At 42.0% G+C, this 26,058-nt stretch overlaps 1 protein-coding gene across 1 annotated transcript in view; it reads right to left on the bottom strand.

The window, feature by feature from the left end:
• Positions 1 to 26,058, bottom strand: part of GALNT5 (polypeptide N-acetylgalactosaminyltransferase 5) — a 512,523-nt gene that overhangs the window by 201,438 nt on the left and 285,027 nt on the right. Inside the window, exon 4 of the mRNA XM_044074838.1 lies at positions 25,201 to 25,336. Within this exon, the coding sequence (XP_043930773.1) occupies positions 25,201 to 25,336 (136 nt within the window). The remainder of the gene's footprint in view (positions 1 to 25,200; positions 25,337 to 26,058) is intronic.

The following is a 26,058-nucleotide window of genomic DNA, read 5'->3' as shown; positions in this document are numbered from 1 at the left end:
TAGGTTTAAGCCAGGTTTCTGTAAGACACATTATGTCTGGAGAATGAACTGCTAAGAGGGCATGCAGGTTGGGGATTTTATTATTTATACTTTGGATGCTCAAGTGAAATGTCGGGAGAGTGTTTGCAGGACTGTTAAGGGGTAGTTTATTGTTGGGGTTGGTGGTGTAGGCACTACTGTCATCAGGTGGAAACGGGCCAGGGTTGGGATGGATGTCACCATCTATAACAAGGTTATACTGAAATCTGATTATGAGCTTTAGAAACTTATGAACAAGTCTTAGATAGTGCTTGTCCTCTGGATTAGATTTTAAGGTTTTAGTTGGGTGATGAGGTAAAGAGGATGAGGGTTTGGATGTGCGGGGGATAGTTAGGTGAGCAAACTTGTAAGAGAAATCTGGGGTGGTAGTTTGACATTTTGGGCAGTGGAATCCATGGTGGAACTGGTTTTCAAAGGCGGTAAGAAGATTAAGGATGAGCATCAGGGGGAGTAGAGAAAATACTAGTGGTTTTGTTGATGCTAGCACAGCAAGGGGCCTGGCCATTATAGGGCACAGTTTTCAACCAGGATTTGGCAGGAAAGGAAGGAGAAAAGCTGGGTTGTAGAGAGGGAGGGCCACTTGGTGATGTGTGAGATGCTGGTTGGGAGGAAGAAGCAGGGGGAGTGGCTAGGATAGTATAAATTTAACAGTACTGGGGGCAGGTGGGAATAGGGGGCAGGGTGGGATGAGCCCGAGCGCAGCAAGGGCATGCAGAGTGGGGCTAAACCGGACCACAAGATTTATACAACAATTAAGTAAAACGTTAGTTTATAATGGGAATGTAAGTTATTTGCCTTACTACATTTTAAAGATGACTCCCAGAGGAGTGGGTATTGATATAGCCTTCTATGAGAATGGCTCACAGGAGGGGGGATTGCAATTATCATTGTGAGATTGGTTGGCTAGAACTGGTTGCAGAGTAACCCCAGCAGGAGGGAGTCCAAAAAGAAAAGGAAAAAAACAATCAGGAGCCAGCAAATGTAAGTAAGACAATACACTATGTTAGAGCTTTTCAGCTTACAGAAACTAAATGTTGCTAACAAGCTCTTTAAGGATGGGTACAGCTAAAGAAATTGGGACTGAACTAAATGTTTGATTTGGAATAGTTTTAACTTTAGACTCTGGAGCTCACCTGTTTCTATACAGAGGGAATAAGGAACTCGTACAATTAGTAGAATATATTCCTACCTAGTGGCTGACTTCATTAAAGCTCTCCAAGTTAGAAGCTGAATGGGGCTCAATGGAGCTGTGCTCACCTCACAATGATAGTCACAAAATAAGAGAAAATTGTTAAAAACAATTCAATGACATTCACCTAATAATTAATTTGAATAGAAGGCCTGTGTATGAAACTAGAGATTTCTCAGGGCTGATTTGAGCTTTTGCTGAAAATTTGCTTCAGAACTGAAGGTGGGGGGGTGTGTGCAATCCCGAGGCTTGTGGATGGCCCGAGCAAACTGCAAAGAGAAAAAAAAGAGTGTGAGCAGAAAGTGAATAGTACAATTCTAGGAGAAAAGGAGACAAGTGGGAGAGTAGAGGATATTAGTCAGAGAGGGATGGAGGGATTATCAGAAGTGAGTGGGTACGGGAAATGGTACAATAAGTAGGTACGGAGATAAATGCCCCGGGAAGAGTAAAGAATCACAAAGAATAGGAAACAGTGTCTAGGCAGATCATAATAGACACATTTAACACTGTACTAAGTATGAAAGGTTAAGTAGCACCATATTTAGGTAAGACACTGGTTAGAATGTGTAACAAACACTGTGCTTCAGCTTTTCAAATACCAAATAAACAAACAACTGCATATTTCTGCTTACAAGTACCAAGTATGTTTCTGCTTATAAACCCAGTTAGAACTGTAGTTAGATGAGATGCAGGTTAGAGTTTGCAACAAACACTGTTACTGTTTTTCAGATACCAAATAAACAAACTGCATGTTTCTCCTTACTAATAGCAGGTATGTTTCTGCTTTTAATCATTTGTACAAGTTCAGTAATCACTACTTATGGGAAAAAACAGGTTACAAATACAAATGGAAGGAACATCAGCAAACCTGTCTTAAAGTGCAACAGATATTCATTTTATAATATCTAGTGAACCAAAGATCACTGCAGGCTCTCACTTATGTCCATGGCAGAAGCTCCTCAAAGGAAAGCTGTCAAAGCTGCAGCAGCCCTACAGGAATGATTTCTGATCACCCTGGATATCCTTCTAATCAGACACAGTAAACACCTTTACATAGTGGAGGCCCTTAGCTGCAATCTGTTTTGTTACTGTTAAACAGCCTGCTATACACAAAATAGATGAAACAGTTGCTCCGAGATACTAAATGATTGAATTCTGTAACTGTAGGTCCATAATGTGTATTGACCCACAGTGTAAAAGATCTCATCACCCACATTTTAAGGTTAAGTGTGCAAAAGGATGAGAATGGAGACATCTGTTGGAGGAAAAAGATTAGCATATGTTAATAAGAACCTTCCAGTCCACTTGGAAAAGAATTTTAAAAATGATAACAGTGGATGTAACTCTTAACACCGATACTATATTCAAACTACTTGAAGCCTTTAGACAAAATAAAGGAGACGTGTAGCAGTGCTGTATCTGTGTGACTGCATTACACATTTACACAGACTCTGGTACATTGGCAAAGAACCAGTTAAAAACTTCAATGGGAATATGAAGGACTGCTGATAAAACTCTGGCCAGTATGTAGACAAGGTGGATGGTTTATAAATCATGTGTTTTGATTTACTGCATTTGTGAGATCATTTTGCTACTGTTCTTTCAAAGAAGCATGAATAAGTAGTTGTATTAAAGCTTTATTACAAAAATATAAAGTTGAGAAAAGTTATACAATGGTGTAATACGTAAAATAAAATAAGTAAAAAGGTATCCAACTTTGCATTTGCTGCTATGCAAACAAATGTGTTACAGCTTTAAAAAACTGAAACAAAACCTTTTATTTGTAACAGTGTGTATCTGCGGTGCAGGTCTCACTTTGTTGTTTAAGTCACATGATGTTATTAAGGCTCTAGTTTGCTGAATCTTACAATTCACCAGCTTGGATATATAACTGTGAAAACAAGAAAGGCATTACTTAAATTCAAACTGTAACACAGAAAATCCTGTCAGGGGAATAAAACCTGAGGGAGTTGACTGCTAATTCAGACAGCTAACAGTTACTAAAAGCACAAAAGCTGTAAGAGTTACTGCTGAAGGATATCCTTAGAGACAGAGTTCTACTAAATGACTCTGAAGATTATATCTTGGACTTAAATGTCAGAATCAGATATTTCCTAGTTTACATTTTAGCCTTTCTTTGACCATTGTCTGTCTTTTGAATGTTTTATTTTCAATTTTTTGGCTCAAGTCTACTTTACATTTTGCATATTTCCTTACAAATAAATGTTTTAATTTAAGCATTTTTAGGAAAAGAATTTCATTATTCAACTCTGAGTGCTTATACGTATTATTGTTTTATTTAATGATTAAGGGGTTGCTGAGTTTTACATGTACCTACAAAAATGTAGCCTCTACTCACTGAGAAGGGTGACTGCTATGAGCTAATTGCTATAATTTGCTTATCTAAAAGTTGTCTTATTTTAAGGTAAACAGTAAAGTGAGTTCTTGTTTCTTTTTCTTTGGTTTTGATGGACTGGTAGCAGCATATCTTAAGGCTGATTGGTGGCAGCATATCTTAAGGCTTTGGAAGGCGACATTTAGTGCTGGAGTGTCACAGTTTAATACCCATTCCAATTCTAAAAAATATTCTGTGACCGTGTGTGTGTGTGTGTGTGTGTGTGTGTGTGTGTGTGTGTGTGTGTGTGTGTGTGTGTGTGTGTGTGTGTGCGTATGTGCGTGTGTGTGTGTGTGTGTGTGTGTGTGTGTGTGTGTGTGTGTGTATGGATAAATACTGATATATATGGTAAATTAAACAATTCTGGTCAAGTTTCAATTACTCTTAATAAGACTAGATTGAAAGATGCCAAACTCAGCCACAGATGTGCAAAATCCTGATGAGGCAGTCACAGTAACTCTGATCTGTAGCTGTACAGTGTGCAGCTTTTCAGATGTAGGTGTTGGCTATAACCCAATGCAATAGTGCATTTTTACTATGTAACCTTAAGGCTAAATGCCCTTTGCATTTTAACAAGTAACCATTGTGGGATTCAAACCCCATACTGATGTTTCCCGTTTCCATTTCAGAGGAAGTTTGAAGGCAATGGTGTGGAAGGTAAACACAGTCCTTGTCCATCTCATATTAACTAGTGGTAGCAGGTGGAATTACATGCCTGTTCAATACATATTAGTTGATATTAATTGATGGCAGTGGTGGAATCCTGTAAACTGGATTTCTATAGCCTATGACTGCAGTTTTCGTCACCAAAGCGCAATCATATCCCTGCATTCACAGGGTAAATGTACGGCAGCATGTCATGCATAGTAGTTTATTTTTATATTTTACTTACACTATTGAGAAATGAGTTCTGTGGGGAACCAAAAAATTCAGCATCACAGCTGAATCAAAATTGTAAAACCAAGGGAATTTCATAAGCTGTTGTGCCCAAAGAGGATATGATAGCAGCCTTGCGTGTAGCTGAAATAAACTGTATTAAAAACTTTCAAGAAACAGGTAGTGGTGTATAGCATGCAGCAGAGCAACTTGGGTCATCCCCAGGTGACCGCAGAGCCCAGACGGAAACAAAGATACTAAAGCTGGAGATGGAACAAAAATGAGCCCAAAGAGAAGGAGGGAAAAAGCAAGTTACAGAGGAGGAAAAGAAGTGTCAACATAACTTTGTCAGAGCAAAAGAAAAAGAAAACTAGTGCCAACATGAAAGGGAGATGCTGGTTCTTTCATCAAAGATGTTCAATAAATGAAAGGGGAAAGCAGAACCCACATGTCCAAGTCGAAACCAAATTGTTATCTCAGTATGAATAGGGCAATAGCTCTGATAGGTTTATTTGATCATCTGCAAAGGTATATAATCAACACCAAATTTACCAAGGGCAATGGTGGGGGGGTGGAGGTTCTAACTTGACGATTCCCCAGTAAAACAATGCATGCTGTTGTCAAAATGTCAAGCATGGATTGTTGGAATTGTGACCAAGTTAAACATTGTTTAGTTGAATTTTAATCTGACTTCTAAAGCTTACAGAAACAAATATCACACAGCATAAAAAAAGGCAGAGTAAAGTCTGGGTGCATATGTTGTACAAATAAGCACTTACTCTCATAGGTGGGTGAGTGGATATCGAGCTGCTAAGTTTGAAATGCCAGAAGAAAGAAACAAAGAGTCAGTACTTTACTAAGGTCTTGAGTCAAGTTAGCAAGTTTCTTGTATAACACTTCTGTGGAAACTGGAAAAAATGTGACCTCTCTGTCTAGTCAACAGGGCACAACTTAGTACTACACATGGGTATAAAGGAAACCAAGGGCACACTATAAACTTTCATAGCAGGTAGCAGAAGCAAACGAATTAAACTGTCTCAAGTACATGACATGTTACTGGAGTAAAATGTTTCCAGTGTAACCAGCATGGTTAATTACATTCCGAAGTCCACTGTATGAAGCGTGGCAACAAAAGCCACATGAGCAAGCTAATAAAAATATCAGTGCAGTGGTGGACAATTGTTGTTGTGCCAGATTATCACAAGGGCCTGTACCCTCACCTGGTAAATAGTACAGAAACTGTTACTTAAATGGGTAATGAAACAAATATAACTAATGTTAAGCCTGCAGCCATCAGACAGAAACATTACCTTCTTGGGCAACCTAATTCAAGTACGTGTTTAGGAGGGATACCTTTTCATGTATCATTGGCCAAGATTAATTTGGCCTGAAGAGGCAGCAGGCAGATAAGCAGATGGCAGTGCTTAATGATACCCAAGCAGATGATCTAATTGTTAATGACACAGATAACACAATATACTGTGTACATAATGTTATACACAACCAAGCATCCAGGCAACCATGTCGGAAAGACAGCAGGGATAAGGTCCAGCCAAGGTCTACATCTTCAATATGCCCTCTTCAGAAAATGTCCTAGGTGCTTGTCAAGATTATGACCCACAGTAAGAGCTGTTAGAAGTTAATGGACTGCTTCTGCAAGAAGTTCCTTCAGAGGAAGAAATGACTTATACTAGCATTTGTAAATCTGAGAATCAGCTATGGAAAGTTACTGTTAGAAGGGAAAATGGAGAGGATTACAAAGGGAAAGAGAGTTAATACAGTATCAGTTCTCAGACTCAACTTTGCAGAACATGAGTGAGGGAGTCAATGACAGTCCTAATCCACAAGGCCAGACAGTCAGTTTACTGGGAGAAGGGACAGCGAGTGGACTCTTGAAGGGAGGGCTAGAGGGAGAATTGACTCAGTGGGTAGCAATCTTACAGCACTTTTGGACATAACCCATTACACTCCTTTTGCCAAGACATTTTGGCACAAAGAATATGAAAGGGATGCTATTGCAAAATTTTTAACAGTCAGGCATTGTAAAAGATGTAAAAGGATACTGCAAGATGTATAAGCAGGACCAAAAAGATGGCAAGACAAGAGACAGAGACAAAGCTGCTGTGTCTCCATTGCCATTTATCAAGGAACCATTCCAGAAGAAAGCAATGGAACCTGGCCATAGCACAACCAGTAAGAGGTATATCTTTGTGGTAGTGGACTACGTCACTAAGTACCAGATGTTCTTTGAAGATGATCAGCAGTACGGGATTTTCCCAGGAGATGCTAAATGACAGTGCAGCTAACTTTACATCAGGCCTGCTGAAATATCGGAGGAAGTGCTGCATGGTGAAAAACACACCCTACCATCCACAAACAAATGCTCTGATGGAGGAGACCTACTCTCCTTTACTCTCATAAACATGTTATGGGTATTTATAGACCATTTCTCATGGCAGGAAGACAAGTATTTGCCCCATTTCGTCTTTGCATATGTAGTGGTGTTTCATGAAACCACAGTTTTTTTTTTCACTTTTTCAGACACTATGATCACAGGGTGAGTGGGCCCTTTGATTTAATTTGTGACAGGCAGGACAGCAATGTGATTGCACAAAAGGACACTTGTGGAATACATCTTAAATTTAATAACTAAACTTCTGGTGCTGGTGGTTTTGGCACCAATATACCTAGCACATACCCAAAGGCAGCAGAAAGTCCAGCACAATGACACAGCTTCTTAATAAACAAATACAAAGCTAAACACAAGATAATGGTGTTCACACCTGTTTAGCAAAACAAGTTAGAATCAGCCTGGCAAGGTCCTTTCACTGTAATGCAAAACTTAAGTGACATTGATTACTTGGAGAGGTTTGCAAGGCATGAAGCTGTGACCACCACTGCTACCAATATATGATGGGCACCAATATGTGTCATCCCCATGCTGGGCCAATAATCAGGGAGCCTGAATCCTCACCACTGACACTGGAGAGGGACGTGCACTTGGAATACAAATGGATATACTCAGTATTTTCAGATGCAGACCTCTCTGCATCAAGTACAATTTCCCTTAAGAGCAAACAGGGAACGCACACAGCCAGGGTATGGATGTCTCTATTATCTGTCACCCTCCGGATCCCCAATAAGACTCCCTATTGGTACAGCTAAAGGGTTAGGTCCTCAGCTGAGTGTCCAAACCCACTGCTTAGTGTCCCGGCTCCAAGCAGCTGACACATATACACACACACACACACACACACACACACACACACACACACACACACACACACACACACACACACACACACACACACACACACACACACACACACACCTGGGAAAGGCTGGCACAGGTTACCTGCTGTAACAATTTGCCCAGACTATAAGGTAGATTCACTGCCACCAAAAATTCCACAATCAGCTACTCTAAGACCCTTAACAATGCATGTCCACCTATACTGTGTAATATTAATACTAATACAAATGGTAGCAGATCACCAAGACTGCTAGGCCTTCTGGAGTGGCCCATACAGTGTCACCAAATAAATATAAGTATTCTCTAAGATTAATACTTTCTAAAAAAGACCAGCCACAATGAGAAGTTTAAATTTATTTAATAATAAATAATAAAAGAACAAGAAAATACTAAATACGTATCCACAGTAAACTAGAGTTCAAATCACAGAAAATACTGAAAACAACATTGATGGACAGATTCATACAAATAAAGAAAGCCAATCTCTAAACTAAGCTTCACTATATTCCTGACTGAATCTAAGAGAATTTACTGTTCCCTAATAACTTACTTGAGCAAGGGAAGATGAAATACGTGAGCAGTCTTTCTAGTCAGGCTCCCAAACAGAATACTCTATATTCTTAGATTACTCCCTGTAAAATATAATCTCCAAGATGACTTGCAGAATGACCTCATCTGGTCACCTGATTCTAGTTGCCCACAATATCTGCTTTTCAAGTTCTGCTCCCAGACCTACCATCATTGGGCCTACTCAGCACTGTGGGGAGGTGTTTAATGATTTAACAGCTCATTTATATTTCCCTTATTTTTCTTAAAATAAGCCAGCTGGTTAACCCTTGTTGTGCTAGTGTCCTGTATTAAAACATAGACATTTAATTCAGCTACAGTAATACATGTACATTTATCTTCACTTCAGCAGGGTCCACTGTCGATACATTCAACACAATTAACACAAGCAAACCTCACAAAATCAGTTTGATATACAAATGACATCCAATTATTTACAAATTTTCAGCTAGCTATGCTTGCACAAGTCATACATCCACTGCCCTACTTCTCCCTGGCATGGCTGGCTGCACCTCCTATTTTAACATCTCTCTCCCCTTTGAAGACTCAAGCCAATTTTTCAAGTGACCCTTGAGAAATGTGACTTGAGAGAAATAAGCCTATCTGGGAATATGTTACCCCATTCCCTGTCTTGAAAGTCCATCTGCCTTTCATTGTTGACCCCATTACAGTGTTACACTGTCATATCATATGCCTGCAACCATGGGCTCCACCATAGTAACTTGGGATTTTTCTGACTGGCTCCCTGTAGCCATAGATCCCCTCAGATTCCTCCTGCCACCTACTGCAAATACTCAGCACAATGGCTTCCTTGTCGTGATAAGATTTCATCATGTTAACATGTTACAATTTGTGCCCCGGCCTCCAGCCTAGCAGTTCTACCATGTAGTTAGCATCACTTACCTTCCTGACCAACTTGAAGGGTCCCTCCCAAGCTGCCTGCAGTTTATTGTGTCTGACAGGAATGAGAACAATCAGCTGCTGCCCTACAGCATACTGTCTGTCTCAAATATTCCTGTCATACCAGACTGCTTTCTGCTGTTGGGCTCCTGCTAGGTTCTCCTGGGTCATGCCCATGAACTCCCTAAGCCTTGCCATGATGTTTAAGACATATGACACAACAGACTCCTTGTAGGATTCACACTCACTCTCCCACTCATTACGAATCAAATCTAGAGGTTCCCTCACCCTATCTCCATACAGCAACCCAAAGTGTGAAAAACCCGTGGATTCCTGGGGTACACCTCTGTAAGTAAACAACAGATGAGGCAAATATTTGTCCCACTCTCTCTCAAATGGTCTGCAAATGCCTGTAGCATGGTCTTTAGTGTAGAGTTTAATCTCTCCACAAGACCATTAGTCTGCAGGTGGTAGGGGGTTGTGTCTTTAGGTGCTTCACCCCACAGTGCTCCCAGAGACAAGCCAGCCTGCCTGACATGAAATTGGCACCTCTGTCAGTTAGTATTTCTCTTTTGAAACCTACCCTGCTGAAAATCTCTAGCTAAGCATTTGCCACCTTCTCTGCTTTGATGGAGGACACAGCCACCTCCTCATGGTATCTAATATCATATTCTACTACCACTAGGATATACTTCTTCCCTGTGGAACATGGGCCACTCATAGGTCCCACAATATCCATAACTATCTTCTGAAACAGCTTCTCTATCACAGGCAAAGGCATCAGAGGAGCTTTGACCTTGTCTCCTGCCTACCTTTTGACACTGCTCACAGGTCCTGCAGTACCTTGTTACATCCCTGGAAATCCCAGGCCAATGAATGTTCTGCATAATTTGTCTCTTGGTATACTTTATGCCCATACGACCTGCAAAGGGAATGTCATGGGCTATGGCTAGAAGTGCCAGACAGTAGGATTTGGGCACTACCAACTGCTACATTACCTCACCTTCTAGTCCTCCCTCAGGGGTACACTCTCTATACAGTAACCCTTTGTCCCTGTATACAGAATCCCCTTTTCCTTGAGAATTAGGTGTCTCCCTAGCTCTCTCCCTCAAGCCTCGTAATGTAGGGTCTGACAGCTGAGTCTGTCTCAACTCTCTCTTTATAACTTTTCCTAGCTCCCACTCCAGAAGAAGTCTGGTATCCTCTGACAATGGTTCCTCACTGTCAGCCTGGGTACTACTACTCACCTCTGCCCTTGCAGTCACTCTGTCCAACGGAACATCAGTACCCACCAGCAGCTATGTCTCACCTTCAGTTTCACTGCTACGTGGTAGCTCCTTCACTGAAGTAGCTACATCACCAGTCCTGGCTTTATGTGAGTGATCTGTCTGCCCCCCCCCCTCCCCCCCCCAGGCTACCAGACCCACATGCTTGTCTCCAAGCCTGACTGCATGTCACTGCATGCACACACGGTACTGGATTATCAAAATCATTCCTTACCAAGACGTCTGCAGGAATATCCTCAAACACACCTACTTGCTGGCTTCCTTTTCCATCTTCCCAGTCAAGGTGTACCCTGGCCAAAGGCATTTGGAATGAGATCCCTCCTAAAGCTCTGACTGGGATGGACTGCCCAAGCAAGTACTGCTCCTCCTTAACCACTTCAGGCTTCACAATGGTTACATCAGAGGCTGTCTCTCTCTTAGCAGTGGTCTGTTTTCCATCTACCAAGAATGGATATAAACTCTGCTGGTAGTTTAGTACCACTGTTGTCTCCAGACAACTCACAGCTGGAATTCTGTTGCTCCCATTTCTTGGCTCCTCCACCTTTTGTTCCCCACCTTGCCTCCGTGAACATTTATATATTACAATGTCCCACTGGTTACAATTAAAACATTTAACCCTTGATCCTGGCCATCTACCTGAACTAGTGGCTTCCTCTTTTACTGACAGACTGTGTTGGGGCAGTTTAGGCTGCCTAACCATGGGTTCCCTTATATCCATGTACAGCACTGGGTATCCCTTTCCTGTACAATGATGCCCTGCTTGCTGGGTATAGGTTTATTTTTTCCTCAATTCCTCTGAAGAGTTGCTTTCCCTGTCTGCCAACCAGATGCTTATGTCCTCAGACAGAGTGCTAAGGGCTTGTTCCCTCACCAAAAGGTCTGCCAGCCCTTGAAAAGTGGTGACCTGAAACCCACTCACCCACCTATGGAAATAAGTGTTTAGTTCAGCAGTATAATCACTTATACTTTCATCTGCCTAGCATCTATGATCAGGAATCTTTTTCTGTAAGCTTCAGGTGTTAACTTAAAACATTGTAGTGAACAGTGCTTCACTTTTTCATAATCTAAACAATCAGTATCAGACAATTTAGAAACAACAGTTACAGCTTTACCATGGAATAAGGTGGTAAGGAATTGTATCCAGATCCCTCAGTCAACATTACACTGTTTGAATACTCTTTCAAACATATGCATAAAGCTATCAAAATTATCACCTTCTTGGTAATGAGGAAGACTTTTAGTGACGTTTATTGCTTCTGGGGTATGGTTACTCCCTTCCCCGTTACCTCCATGACCCTGGTAAACAGTCAGAATTTCCTTTTTATGTTGCCTCTGCCTCTCGTTTTCTTCAGTTTCCAAGTGCTGCAGTCTCTCTGCTGATTCTACTTTCAACTCTTTGGCCCCCAGTTCAAGTCTCTTTAACTCTAGATGGATTTTTAAGTCCTCTGAGGAAAAGTTGAACTGTCCTGTTTCTGAGGGCTACAATTTCCCATCACCAACCTGTTTATCCTCCAGGTTGCTGGACTGTGCAGCAGCTGTGGTTAAGGCTGCAATCATTCCCCCTTCAGTCAGGTTGGCTATTGTGATATGAAACTCTGAAAGTCAACTTTGTAGCTGCTTGAGAGTACAAACACCTTCTGTATTGACCACTAATTACAGGGTACAGGAATTCAATATCCACACCACTGCTCAACAATGTGTAAGCATGTGGTGATCCCACCACTGCCAACCAATAATATGCGATCCCCACCACAAACACCAATATGTGTCATCCCCACACTGGGCCAGTAATCAAGGAGCCTGAATCCTCACCACTGACACTGGAGAGGGACATGCACTTGGAATACTAATGGATACACTCAGTATTTCCAGATGCAGACTTCTCTGCATCAAGTACAATTTTCCTTAAGATCACACAGGGAACACACTTAGCCTGGGGTCTGGATGTCTCTATATCTGTCACCCTACAGATCTCCAATAATACTCCCCACTGGTACTGCTGTAGGGTTAGGTCGTCAGTCGAGTGTCTAAGCCATGTCCTCCATCACCCTCTCTGTAAACCCAGTGCTTCATGTCCCTGCCTCAAGTAGCTGACACACACACTTAGAGGTTTAATTTACACACACACACACACACACACACACACACACACACACACACACACACACACACACACACACACACACACTCTACCAACTTTGCCAAGACTATAAGGTAGACTCACTGCCACCAGACACTCCACAATCAGCTACTCTTAAGGCCATTAACAAAGGGTGTCCAATTATACTGTGTAATATTAATACTAGTACAAATGGTAGTAATTCACCAAGATGACTAGGTCTTCTGGAGTGGCTCACACAGTGTCATCAAATAAATATAAGTACTCTCAATGTTTATGTATATTTAATAATAAATAATAAAAGAACAAAAATACTAAATATATATTCACAGTAAACAAGAGTTCAAATCACAGAAAATATTGAAACATTGATGGACAGTCTCATACAAATAAAGAAAAACAAACTCTAAACTAACCTTCACTATATTCCTGCCTGAATCTAAGAGAATGTACTGTTCCCTACTAACTTACTTGAGCAAGGCAAGATGAAATATGTGAGCATTCTTTCTAGTCAGGCTCCCAAACAAAATGCTCTATATTCTGAGATTACTCCCTGCAAAATATAATATCCAAAATGACTTGCAGAATGACCTCATCTGGTCACTTGACTCTAGGCTCCCACAATATCTTCTTTCGAAGTTTGAGACAGGACTTTAACAGACTGCTAAAATACACATTTAGAGCTTTTATGGCAATGCCTATGAGACAGAAGCATTTACAACACTTCCCCACTTCTTTACAAAAGCTAACAGGAAATGGCTGCTCCCAGACCAACCATCTCCGGCCTACTCAACACTGTGGGGTGCCTTTCAATGATTTAACAGCTCATTTACATTTCTCTTATTTTTCTTAAAATAAGCCAGCTGGTTAACCTTTACTGTTTCAGTGCTCTGTATTAAGACATATACATCTAATTCAGATACCATAATACATGCACATTTCTCTTCACTTCAGCAGTGTGCACTGTTGATACATTCAACACAATTAATGCAAGCAAAGCTCAGAAATAGCACAAGCATCTGTACAGATCAGTTTAATATACTAATAACATACAATTATTTACAAATTTCCAGCTAGCTGTGCTTGCACAAGTCATACATCCACTGCCCTACTTCACCCTGCATGGCTGGCAGTACCTTCTATCATCACAGAAGCAAATGTACAAACTCTATCACATCAATATGATAATACCCTACCATGATAAAAGGTTTGGGTACTTATTACCTGCAGTGGATCACAAGAAGAATCAAATGCAGATCTAGTAGTAGATCTCCCCAGTAAGGGCTGAACTAATACCTCAGTGTATTAGGAAGTACTGTCAGAGCAGCTGCTCCCTACTAAAGTTTCAAGAAATCCAGGCAGTGCTATATGAGGTTGAGGACCATGATGCAATGCCTGCATGTACACAGCTTGCAAGGCACTGTGTTTATGACAGAAACTGATGATCAAATTAAACAGGAATCATAGGGGTGCCTAAATAAAGTGAATTGTATGAAAGGAACTTCAGGAAATGTTAAGTATACAGTAATTCAAGAATTGGGCAGTCCCTGGACTCACAGGTAAAGTTGGTGTCACAATATATGGGTGTGTCATATTCTATGTAAACTAGCAAAAACTAAACTGTTATGCAGAAGCATATGCACATTCGTGACAGATTAAACTTTAGAGCAGAAAGAAAAGGCATAGTATCTGACCATTGCTGACCTACCCAAGGTTTCTGGAAAGTAATTTTGATACATGTAGCAAGGAAGAGGTCAGCATTTGTTACTCTGTTTGGGCTGTAGAAATTCTATAAATGACTCTTGGGATGAAAAATGCCCCAGCACCTTTCCACAGACTGGTGGTTCACATATCAGGAGGAGATGGAAGTCAGTACCCTGGTCTACATACATGATGTGGTCTTTTTAGTTGATCCCAGCATGAACATGTCCAACATGTAAGACGATGAGGTTTTGTTAGTTGATCCCATCATGAACAGGTCCAGCATGTCAGATGATGAGGTCTTTTTAGTTGATCCCATTATGAACATGTCCAGCATGTCAGATGATGAGGTCTTTTTAGTTGATCCCATCATGAACATGTCCAACATGTCAGATGATGATTCTATTTTAGTTGATCCCATCATGAACATGTCCAACATGTCAGATGATGAGGTATTTTTAGTTGATCCCATCATGAACATGTCCAACATGTCAGATGATGAGGTCTTTTTAGCTGATCCCATCATGAACATGTCCAACATGTCAGATAATGAGGTCTTTTTAGATGATCCCATTATGAACATGTCCAACATGTCAGACAGGTCATCGACAGATTAACAAGGATTGGAGTTAACTATAAAATGAAATAAATATCAGACAGGATTGGGAAAGGCAGCTTACCTTAGTCATTGGGGGTGCCATATTTGGCCAGAGATTGCCAAAGCAAAAGCTATCAAAGCATGGTCTAACACCAAGGATATTCCTTGGTACTGCAGGACATTACAGGAAGTTTGCACTCCACTACAGCACCAGAGCTACTCAATTCATATTCCTTTATTCCTTACATAAAAACATGCCTAATAAGGTTATCTGGATAAAAGCTCATGAGCAGACATTGCAAAAGCTTAACATGGTCTGGACTGATTATCAGTTCTAGACAGACCTGATTACAGACTTAAATTTACTGTGCAAATATATGCTTCAAAAATGCCCCAGGAGCTGTACTTTGGTTTCTCAAAATGAAGAGGAAAGTACAGTTTTGTACCCACCATAAATGTAGATGTCCGATAGGTATGCATCTGCAGTCATAACATATGGGTTGTCCTGCCTCAGGCAGCCCCTCGGTCGGCCGGATTCCAAAGTCTGGGTCTGGCCTCGGCTGATGTCGCACTTCACCCGACGTCATAGCTCCTGGGGTATAAAGGCATCAGCAGACGCCATTTTCCTCAGTGTTTCTTGCCCCAGATGCCAGGTTCCCTCTAGGAAGGCTAAATTTGGATAAATGTAGAAAATTCCAAATAGTAGAAAGCAAAATATATATATACATATATACATACAAACAAATACACCATAATAGATTCCCCCAGCTAGCTAAAAGAGGGGTAAGTACCCTAGGAATACCACAGAGGGGAAGGAGGGTGGGTAATCCTGACTGCAGATGCATACCTATCGGACTTCTACATTTATGGTAGGTACAAAACTGTACTATGTCCTTCAAGGATGCATCTGCAGTCATAACATATGAGTAGAATACCATAGCCAAACTGGGAGGGGAGGCACTAAGATAATGATGGTGTAGTTAGGATCCCCTGTAAAACAGCAATTGCAAACCTGCTCGGGATCTGGAGTATAAAGGAAGATTATAATGCTTGGCAAATGTATGCATGGAGCTCCAAGTAGCAGCTTCTAAAATGTCTTTGGTAGCCACTCCTCGTAGGAAAGCTGTAGTGGTGGCTGTAGCTCTTGTGGAGTGAGGCCTGATATTCTCAGGAGTTGTCTTTCCATGAAATGAGTAGCAGAATCGAATGCAATTTCCTATCCATTTTGAGATTGTCTGTTTGGAAATTGCTTTTCCTTGCACTCCTGTTGCATATGCTACCAAAAGCTGGTCAGTTTTTCTGCTGGCCTTAGTTCTGTCCAGATAGTAGCGCAGTTGTCTGTGTACATCCAAGGTGTGTAGTAGTTTTTCCCGGCTGTTCTGTGGGTTGGGGAAGAATGTAGGTAAATGAATAGCTTGGTTCAAGGATACCCTGGATACCACCTTAGGCATAAAAGTAGGATTGGTTCTCAGAGACACTCTATCCTGGTGGAAGATAAGGAAAGGCTGCACTGCCATTAATGCCTGTAACTCAGATACCCTTCTTGCTGAAGTGATTGCTAGCAGGAAGGCAGTTTTCCAAGATAAAAACTGTAAGTCTGCTGTTGCTGCTGGTTCAAAAGGTGGGAGTGTTAATTTTTCTAGCACAAAATTGAGATCCCATGCAGGCAGAGGTGGTTTCCTTGGAGGCTTTACATTTTTGATCCCTCTCAAAAATTGTCTGAGGAGAGGATGAGAGAAGACAGGAGGATCCATGTTGTACTCTGCTGAAATTGCTGATGCATGAATCTTAATGGAAGAATAAGACAGGCCATTGTGGAACAGTTCTGCTAAGTATTCCAGGATGTGTGCTAGGTTTGCCAGTGTGACATTTTCTCCCTTTTCTGCACTCCAAATAAGGAATCTTTTCCATTTGGCTGAATATGTTTTCCTTGTGGAGGGTCTGCGAGCCTCCAGGATAATGTCCTTAACCCTCTGAGATAAATCAGGTTGGTTTTGTTTTATGCAATTTTCCAAGCAGTTAGCTGCAGCATTTTTTAAGTTTGGATGCAGGGTCTTGTAGTTGTTCTGTGTTAGAAGTAAAGGACATAGAGGTAGAGGCCATGAGTGCGTCCGAGACATGCTTCTCAGTAGCAGGTACCAATGTTGCCTTGGCCAGTCTGGAGCTATCAGAATTACCTTTGGCTGTTCCTCTCTGATCTTCAGTAGAACTTTGTACATCAAAGGGAGGTGGGAAGGCATATACTGTCAGGGCCTTCCAGCTGAAAGAAAGGGAGTCCACCCTCCAGGCAAGTGGGTGGTATACTCTTGAGCAGAATTTCTTCAGTTGATGGTTGAGTGGGGAGGCGAACAGGTCTATCTCTGGCATTCCCCATTTCTTTGTTATGGTTTTGAAGATATCTGGATGCAGCATCCATTCGTGAGCATCCGTGGTAGTTCTGCTTAAGCTGTCTGCTAGTGAATTCTCTTTCCCTGGTACAAATCTGGCCTGCAGTTGGATGTTGAGATTCAGGCCCATGTTCCACAGGTCCATTGCCATCCGGCATAGAGGGTATGAATGTGTGCCTCCCTGTTTGTTGATGTACCACATGACTGTGGTATTGTCCGTCCTTATCAGCAGGTGTCCTTGCTGGAGGAATGGTCTGAATGCCTCGATTGCATGCTTCACTGCCAGCATCTCCTTTAGATTTATGTGTAGATTCAGCTGGTCCTGGGACCATAGTCCTTGGATGCACTTGTCTTCCATGTGTGCCCCCCAGCCTAGGTCTGAGGTGTCCGTGGTGATGGTCTGCCTTGGATGTGGTTTGTGGAAAGGCAATCCTCTGTTTATCTGACAGGCCTGAGCCCACCACAGGAATTCTTTTTTCATGCATGGAATGATTGGTATCAGTGCTTCTAGACTGTGTTTGTGTTGAGACCATACATTCCTTAGGTACCATTGTAACTTTCTCATATGCAGCCTGGCATGTGGGATCAAGATTATGCAGGATGCCATGTAACCCAGGGCCTGCAGGACTTTCCTTGCAGTAAGCTGAGTTTGTCTTGTTAATGCCATGAAATAGACTGGTAGTTGCTTTTGTTTTTCCTCTGTGAGAAAAGCCATCTGAGTTATTGTGTCCAGTTCTGCACCCAGAAAAGTTATCCTTTGGGATGGCACTAGTCTTGACTTTTGTATGTTGACTGTGTATCCCAAGGCTTGCAGCAGTTGTATGACATTGGTCAAATCCTTTATTAATTTTGGCTTGTTGTCCGCTTGTATTAGGCAGTCGTCCAGGTATGGGTAGATTTGAATTCCCTGAAGTCTGCAATGAGCAATTACTGATGCCAGGCATTTCGTGAATACTCTGGGCGCAGTAGATAAGCCAAAGGGCAATGCTGAGAATTGATAATGCTCTGATCCTGCAAGAAATCTGACATGTCTTCTGCAATCTGGTCGTATAGGGACATGCAGGTATGCCTCCTTGAGATCTAGAGTCACCAAAACTATCCCAGCAGAGTGTAGCCTCCCTAACATCTCAGATGCCCAGGTGAGAGCCGCCCTCTCTAAAGCTAAAAACACAGCATCAATGGGACCGGATGGTGTCCCAGGCTGTGTGCTACATGAACTCCAAGAGGAACTAAACCCACACATAAGGCTGCTGTTTAATCTTAGCCTTACTACAGGATACGTACCCAAAGAGTGGCGTACGGCAACAGTGGTCCCACTTCACAAAGGCGGTGCTTCTACGGACCCTAGAAATTACCGCCCCATAAGCTTGACGAGCCTGGTCTGCAAAGCTATGGAGAGGATCATTATGGAACTCATAAACAAAGACATTGGGGACCTACAGACATTGGATCCTACCCAATTTGGCTTTGTCAAGGGCAGATCCTGCCTTTTGAACTTGGTCGACTTTTTGAAACAGTCACTAAGGCCATTGATGAGGGTAAGGCAGTTCACACAGCCTACCTTGACCTTGCAAAGCCTTTGACACAATACCCACTCGGGCATCATAGACAAACTCACCAGCTTAAATGTAAACCCATATGTCACAAGATGGGTTGCAAACTGGCTCAAGGACAGAACCCACAGGGTCAGAGTTGCTGGAGCTATGTCAGACTCTAAGCCAGTCAGAAGCGGTGTCCCACAGGGCTCAGTCCTGGGACCCCTCTTGTTCTGCATTTATTTTTCCGAGGTACAGGCAAACATAGGAGGATTGTGGCTGACAAAGTTCGCAGATGACTGCAAACTGGGTGCCATAATTGATACTCCAGCGGACACAAACATCCTTCAGAGAGGCCTCATAGAAATGGATAATTGGTGCCAGAGCCATGGCCTTAAGCTGAACGCCAAAAAGTGTATAGTCATACCCTTTGGGAAAAACAAGGTACCGACAAATTACCACATAGGCGGTAATCCATTAAGTACGGAAGAGGTAATCAGGGACCTAGGGACCCAGGTTGACAGTAACCTCTCATTTGACACTCACATTGCCAAAGTGGTTAGGAAGACCTTCTATATTGCCCACCTTATCATGAAGGGTTTCACATCTAGATCAAGAGAGGTCATTGTACCCCTGTACTCTTCTCTTATCAGGTGAATGATTGAGTACAATGCCCCATTTGGGATGTATCTCACCCGACACCTGCAGCAGTTAGAAAGACCCCAAAAGTTCCTCACCAAGAGGATAAAGTGTCTTAAACATATGCCATATGCCGCCTGACTGAAAAAACTCCAGCTCTATTCAGTCGCATACCGCCTACTCAGAGGTGATCTGTGCCTGACGTACAAGGCCATGTCCAATCCTGAATTAATGGACATGCTCCACCTCAGAAAATCCAAATCCATCAGAGCCACGAGAACAAGTGACTTAAACCTCAACACAGAAATAAATAGGACGTGCTGGAGGGACAGATTCATAACCCAGAGGCTCCCTACACTCTGGAACAGAATCCCAGTCCATGTTAGGCAGAGCCCCTCACTGACTCTATTCAAGAGAAATCTCGACGAATGGATGGGAGATCGTAGGTTTACCCCGGGGGTCATCTCTGTGTCACTACTAGACAGAGGCATAGTAAACTAAACCCTAAAAGGGCGTAGTATTCTCATCCTAAGGGGTGGTGTAAGCCACATACACTCTGGCTAGGCTTATAAATACCTTAGGGCAGATAGCCTAGTACGAACCTATGAACCAGCCAAGACTCCTTGCCCAACATGGGAAGAAGTTGCTGTAGGGTCAGCATCTTGAATTTTGGAACAATGAGATATGTGTTCAGTGCGGACAAATCGAGAATAGGCCTCCATTGATTTTCTTTTCTTGGTACAAGGAATAGTCTGGAGTAAAATCCTTGGCCTTGTTCCATAGATGGTCCCTTTTCTATTGCGCTCATCCTTAGTAAGCTGATGATTTGTTTTAGAGCCTCTGATTTCTGGCTTGGTGGAAGGTTTGGCATTCCTCTCTTTTTTGGTAGAGTGTGGAAGTGAAACCTGTAGCCCTTGTCTATTGTTTGTAAAGTCCATTTGTCTCCTGTAATGCAATGCCAGTTTTTTGAAAATAAAGCTAACTTTCCGCCCAAGGGTGCTTCCAGTTGTTCCCTGGTAGGCGGAAACAGAGCCAAGTCATTGTGTCTGTCCTGTGGAAGTGGTTGCAGTCGCAGCTGTGGCGGCACTTCTCTGGTTGGTAGGTTGCCACTGACGACCCCTGTAGGCACCCCTTGATTGACCTCTGCCTCTTGGGTGTCTATTTCTGCCTCTCTGTGCTCTGGAGGTGTCTGGAAAGGACCAATTCTTTGAAGGCCAATTTCTGCTAAACCTCGGAGGTTGGACCTGCAGAAAATCCTTGACTGTTTGGACAGATTTTGCTTTTTCTTCCACTTTCTTTAGAATCTCCTGTGCAGGGGAGCCAAATAAACTTTGTTTCTCCATAGGGGCATCTAGGAGTTTAGACTTAACATGGTCTGGTAAGGATTGTTCTTTTAACCAGGCATGCCTTCGAATAACTGCTCCAGTCATAGCTGATCTAAATGAAGCCTCCAGTGCATCATAGCCACATTTTAAGAAATGATTACTGACCTGCTGAGAGTTGTGTACCAAATCCTGAAGGGACTTACGGTCTAAAGGTTCAGGAGAGGCCAGCTTTTTATTCAGCTGATCTAACAAAATTCCTGGTACTGTATCATGTGAAATTGACAGTTTAAAGCCCTGGCAGAAAGAGTAGCAGATGTATAAACCTTTTTACCCCATCTCTCTAATGCTCTAGATTCTCTTTCAGAGGGTAGTGGGTTTTTGGCCGAGGCAGCTGCAACACCTTTAGGGCCCTGAGAAATGGTTTCTGGGTCTGCAGCATGGGCCTTATACAAGTGGAAGTGAGAATCCGGGACCCTGTAGTATCTGTCAGGTTTGGCAGGGGCCGGGGGAAGAGAATCAGGGGCAGTACTGGCATCATTGTATGCATCATCAACCACTGAAAGTACAGGTGGTATGGCTAAAGGCCTATGATGTGGTAAGTGTAAAAAAATCCTTAGCCTTTTCCTAGAATCAGAAAAATCCTGACCCTGCCATTGGAAGTGTTCCCTCACTGAGTGTAGGGTTTCCCCAAATGAAAATTCTTCTGGAGGAGAGGCAGAAGGAATGGAGTCTTCTGCATCAGAATCCTCATAAGGTGAGTATGGACCTTCCTGATGGTCAGATAAATCTGAACCATCCGAGGAATGGTCAGAGGAGAGAGGTTCAGGGGGTTCAGTCCTAGGCCTCTTTTCAGGAGGGGGTTGTGAGGCCCTGTCTGGGTGAGGTTGGGATCCCCTGATCAGAGAAATAAGGTCCTCAGCAAGGCTGAGAATCTGAGAACTTGAGGTAGGCCTGTGAGAGGGAGCTTTTGTAGGTAAGGCCTTGGAAAGTTTGGCTGCTTTAGCCCTTGAAAAGGCCTTGATAGACATAGAAGCAGGGGGTCTAGCTGCCCCACGTGCAGGAGTAGAGATGTCCAACGGAATAGTGTCAGACAAATCTTGTGTGCCTGCTTCTTCAGTATGAATTTCTGTAGCCGACTCAGCCACGGCCTATGCGGCCTCGGTTATCGGAGGCATGCTTTCGGCCGAAGGGAGAACCGAGGTCTCGGTTTCAGCCGAAACCGAGACACTCGCGGTAGGCCTAACCGTGGTTTCAGCTGAAACCGCAGGCCGCGAGTGTCAGTCCTTTTCCTTGCGTTTTTTAGCTAAATGTGTAGTCGGAGTCTCCGACGGCATTTTATATGCAAAAGTGGAGCCAAAAAACTCTTCTGTAAACTCCGACCGACGTCTAAGTGTCCGTCGGTTGAAGGAAGCACAGGCTAAACAAGCTGATACGTCGTGGTCTGGGCCTAAGCAAGGAAGGCAGTAAGAGTGGAAATCCTTATGAGGTATTTGTTTCCCACAAGTTAAACAATTATTTACTTTGTCTGACATCGGCAGAGGCAAGAAAGAGTCCCCAACGGGGTACTTAGCTTTTTTAGAAGTCTTCGGTAGTTGAAATCTCTGGATCTGACCGACCGGCACTTGCGAACAGCTTCTGCTTCGGGCACCGCGCGGCAAGAAAGACTGAGGAAAATGGCGTCGGCTGATGCCTTTATACCCCAGGAGCTATGACGTCGGGTGAAGTGTGATATCAGCCAAGGCCAGACCCAGACTTTGGAATCCGGCCGACCGAGGGGCTGCCTGAGGCAGGACAACCCATATGTTATGACTGCAGATGCATCCTTGAAGGACATCATGCAGCTGTATAGATATCCAAATAAAAGATTTCCGCCAAAAGAACTCTATAGAGCCATAGGAAAGGAGTGTTTAGGAATAGTGGAGGCTCTCCAAAAGCTCCAACCCTACTTCCATGGTAGGAGACTAAAATAAGTAAGAGAGCATAACTTCTTAAACAGGTTGCAAAGATCAAGTGGGCAAAATAGCTAGCTTCTTAGATGTCTGAGTTTGGGATTGCAGCCTTACAACATGAGCACAGAAGTGGTGTCAAAGAGATGCAACAGCAGACTGCCTCTCTATGCAAGAAAATATATATGTGACACAAAATCGTTTTTTCACCTAAAGAGGGTCACTAAATGAATCACACGTTAGTCTTGGAAGAAGGGATATGTGTGAGAAGACCTGGAATAATGTTGAAAACCTTTTCTATTATTTCAAACAAAACTGCAGAAGAATATATACAAAGTTGTATTAATTAAAGATGAACATGAAAAAGCTGTTCTTATCTTTTTCATTGAGGAGTAATATGTAATAAAATGTCCAAAATATTATTTATTACTGTGGAAATGTATTCTGGTTAAAAAGTTATATTCTTTATTCCTGACTATGCAGTGCTGAGCTCACATTACAATTTCCTTATCTGGGCTCTAACTTGATGCATTTTATCCTCCCTCCTTGGACATGTATCTGTGTATCTTATAATTTCAAACTCAAAAAATAGGAAACATTATTTGGGAACTTGAAAGTGACTGTTAATTTAACAACTAACAACTGCAGAAGTGCTGATGCATCCTTGAAGACAAAGCTCAACTATATTGCTTGCAAAGGCACTGAAAATTCTATTATGGGCTTAAAAGCCAAGACAAGTAAGGGCTCAGACATCTTTAGGTAGAAACAGAAAGTTTCTCATTTACATATTCAATGGTCCTTTTTAACAACTTATTTATATCAAGTAAAGAATTTTATTACTCAGCTCTGAATGTGTATGGCTGGTGGGGTATTTACTAGTTAAAGTGTTTATGCATTTTACATGTGTTTGCAATTATGTGGTATCTGCTCATTGAGAAGTATAACTGCTTGGAGATAACTGCTATAACATGAATATTTACGTTAGCTTATTTTAAGGGTAAACTGTGAGGGTGTGTACCTGTTTTATTACTTCTGATTAATTGGTGGCAAAAATACATTAAACCGTGGGAAGAAGGTTATTGGTGTCATACCCCCCCATTATGAGAAATATGTTGTGTGTGTGTGTGTGTGTGTGTGTGTGTGTGTGTGTGTGTGTGTGTGTGTGTGTGTGTGTGTGTGTGTGTGTGTGTTGGTAGCTGCATTCATGGGTGTGGGTGTATGAACGTATAAAATAATTCTGTTCACATTTTGTTTATTGTTGGTAGGGCTGCTCTGAAAGGCACTATACACAGTCAGACATAGGCAAAATTCTGGGGAACCTGTGTTTACAACTCTGATCTGTAGCTGTGCAGTGTGGCGCTTACCTTGAAGTGACATGTGTTACCAAATTCCCAGGGGACTAGTGCATGTTTGTTCCTTAAGTGTAAAGCCAGTTGCTTCTTCATTTTAGAGGGCATCAGCAGTTGAAGTCAATTTCCATACTACTGGTTCCATAGCACATTAAATACTGACAGGAGAGGTGTAGCAGTTAACACCTGCAGGCCCTGTCCATCATATTAATTAATTATAAGGTTAAATAATACACAGTTACACTAACCAGTTGGTGATAACTTTTATTACTTCTTTGTTAGTCATTCTGCCATAAAAAGGGACTACATTTCCTGCCCTCCATATGTTAACAATAATGAGCATGCTGTCAGGAAGAAGTCTCTGAGGAAAAACACAGGAAGAGCAAAAAGGGTCTATATTATAAAGACAAACTCTTAAATGTTCGAATCTGTAAAGGTTGACCTTAACAGATCGAACAGTTAAGCGTTCAAAGTTGTAAAAAAATAAATTAAAAAAAAAAAAAAAAAAAATACAAGTGAAGGGTTATAGCAGGGGGGTAAGCACCCCTGCACCCCCCGCTACTTAAATACACCAACTCTGAGATCGCACTTCAATGAACTACAGTGCGGAAATGGGAAATTTCCCATTCCCTACACTGCAGCGCAATCTTGGAATTGGTATATTTAAGTAGCGGGGGATGTGGGGGGGTGCAGGGGGGTGTGCCCCCCTGCTTAAACCCTTTAGCTTTTTTTTTTTTCACTTGTGATTTTTTTTTTAATTTTTAAAGAAATTTGAATGCTTAACTGCTCGATCTGTTAAATTCAACCTTTACAGATTCGAACATTTAAGCATTCGTGGATCTAATATAGACCCGAGCAAAACTACCTCTGACTCAGCTTCTATGAGCTGCAAACAAAGTTTTAAAATTCACATTAACTTTAAATCAGCAGCCTAATGTGCAGAAACAAAAACTTATTATATGACTTATTTCAGACTATTATGAAATAAAGAAACATAAACTTACTCAAAAAATGGATTATTTGAAACTCTGATGATCTGACTCCATGTAGTGAGCACAGCTTTTCCAAAAAATTATAAAATATTTATGGGTCTTACCTCATATCCTTGTCACTAATCACTTCAATTACAGGGCAGGCAACTTTTGTCCTGTTTAACCGGACTCTTTCCAAAAGAGGTTCTAGCCACCCAACATTACATTCGACATGTGAGTCCAAAAAAGTCAGAACATCACCTGTGGAGTTTAAAAACACAAGATGATTAAATTGAAGGAGCTGGCTGGATCACAACAGCTGGTTGTGCCTTATTTGAAGATAATCATTACATACACATCTTATTTGAAGATAATCACTGCATACACTTGGGGTGGGAGGTTGGCATAATGGTTAAGGTGTTTGACTTATAAACCAAAGGTGCAGGGTTTGATTCTCACATGGGGTAACTGACTAGGCTTAAAATGGCCCACAAAGGCAGTTAGCCTAATACTAATCGATGAACCTATGAACACATCTATGTCTGTAAGGACACCCACTGCATGCATGCTTATTATACATGAAAACAATGCAGATGATTGCCAAAAACATTTTTAATCCGAAGTTTGTACCTTTTCTTCTTGAGTACTGCACTAACACTCCTTCCTTCTATCTAACATGGCCCACTCACACTCTTTCTCTCACTCATTCTTTTTATAACACTGTAGCACGAGTCTCATTTTTCATGTTCCAGTTCTGTACATCAAGCACGTTCAAGCATTCGGACAATATTTCCATTTTTGCCATCTTACATATTCCATTCTTCAACTAAATTAAAGAAAATTCGGCCAAAAGAGCGAAAACTATAACATAAATACAAAAGAAAAGAAAAAGAAAAACGCCACCACAGTGGTGCGACCACAATCAATGAACTGGAAAAACTTTAATAGTAAATGTCACAAGCGCTTTCACCCTGTAACCTCAG

The sequence above is a fragment of the Protopterus annectens genome, chromosome 6.part0 (assembly GCF_019279795.1).
Source record: "Protopterus annectens isolate FY-2018-M chromosome 6.part0, PAN1.0, whole genome shotgun sequence".
Classification (NCBI taxonomy): Eukaryota; Metazoa; Chordata; order Ceratodontiformes; family Protopteridae; genus Protopterus; species Protopterus annectens.
This window is presented reverse-complemented; position numbering and strand designations above follow the sequence as displayed.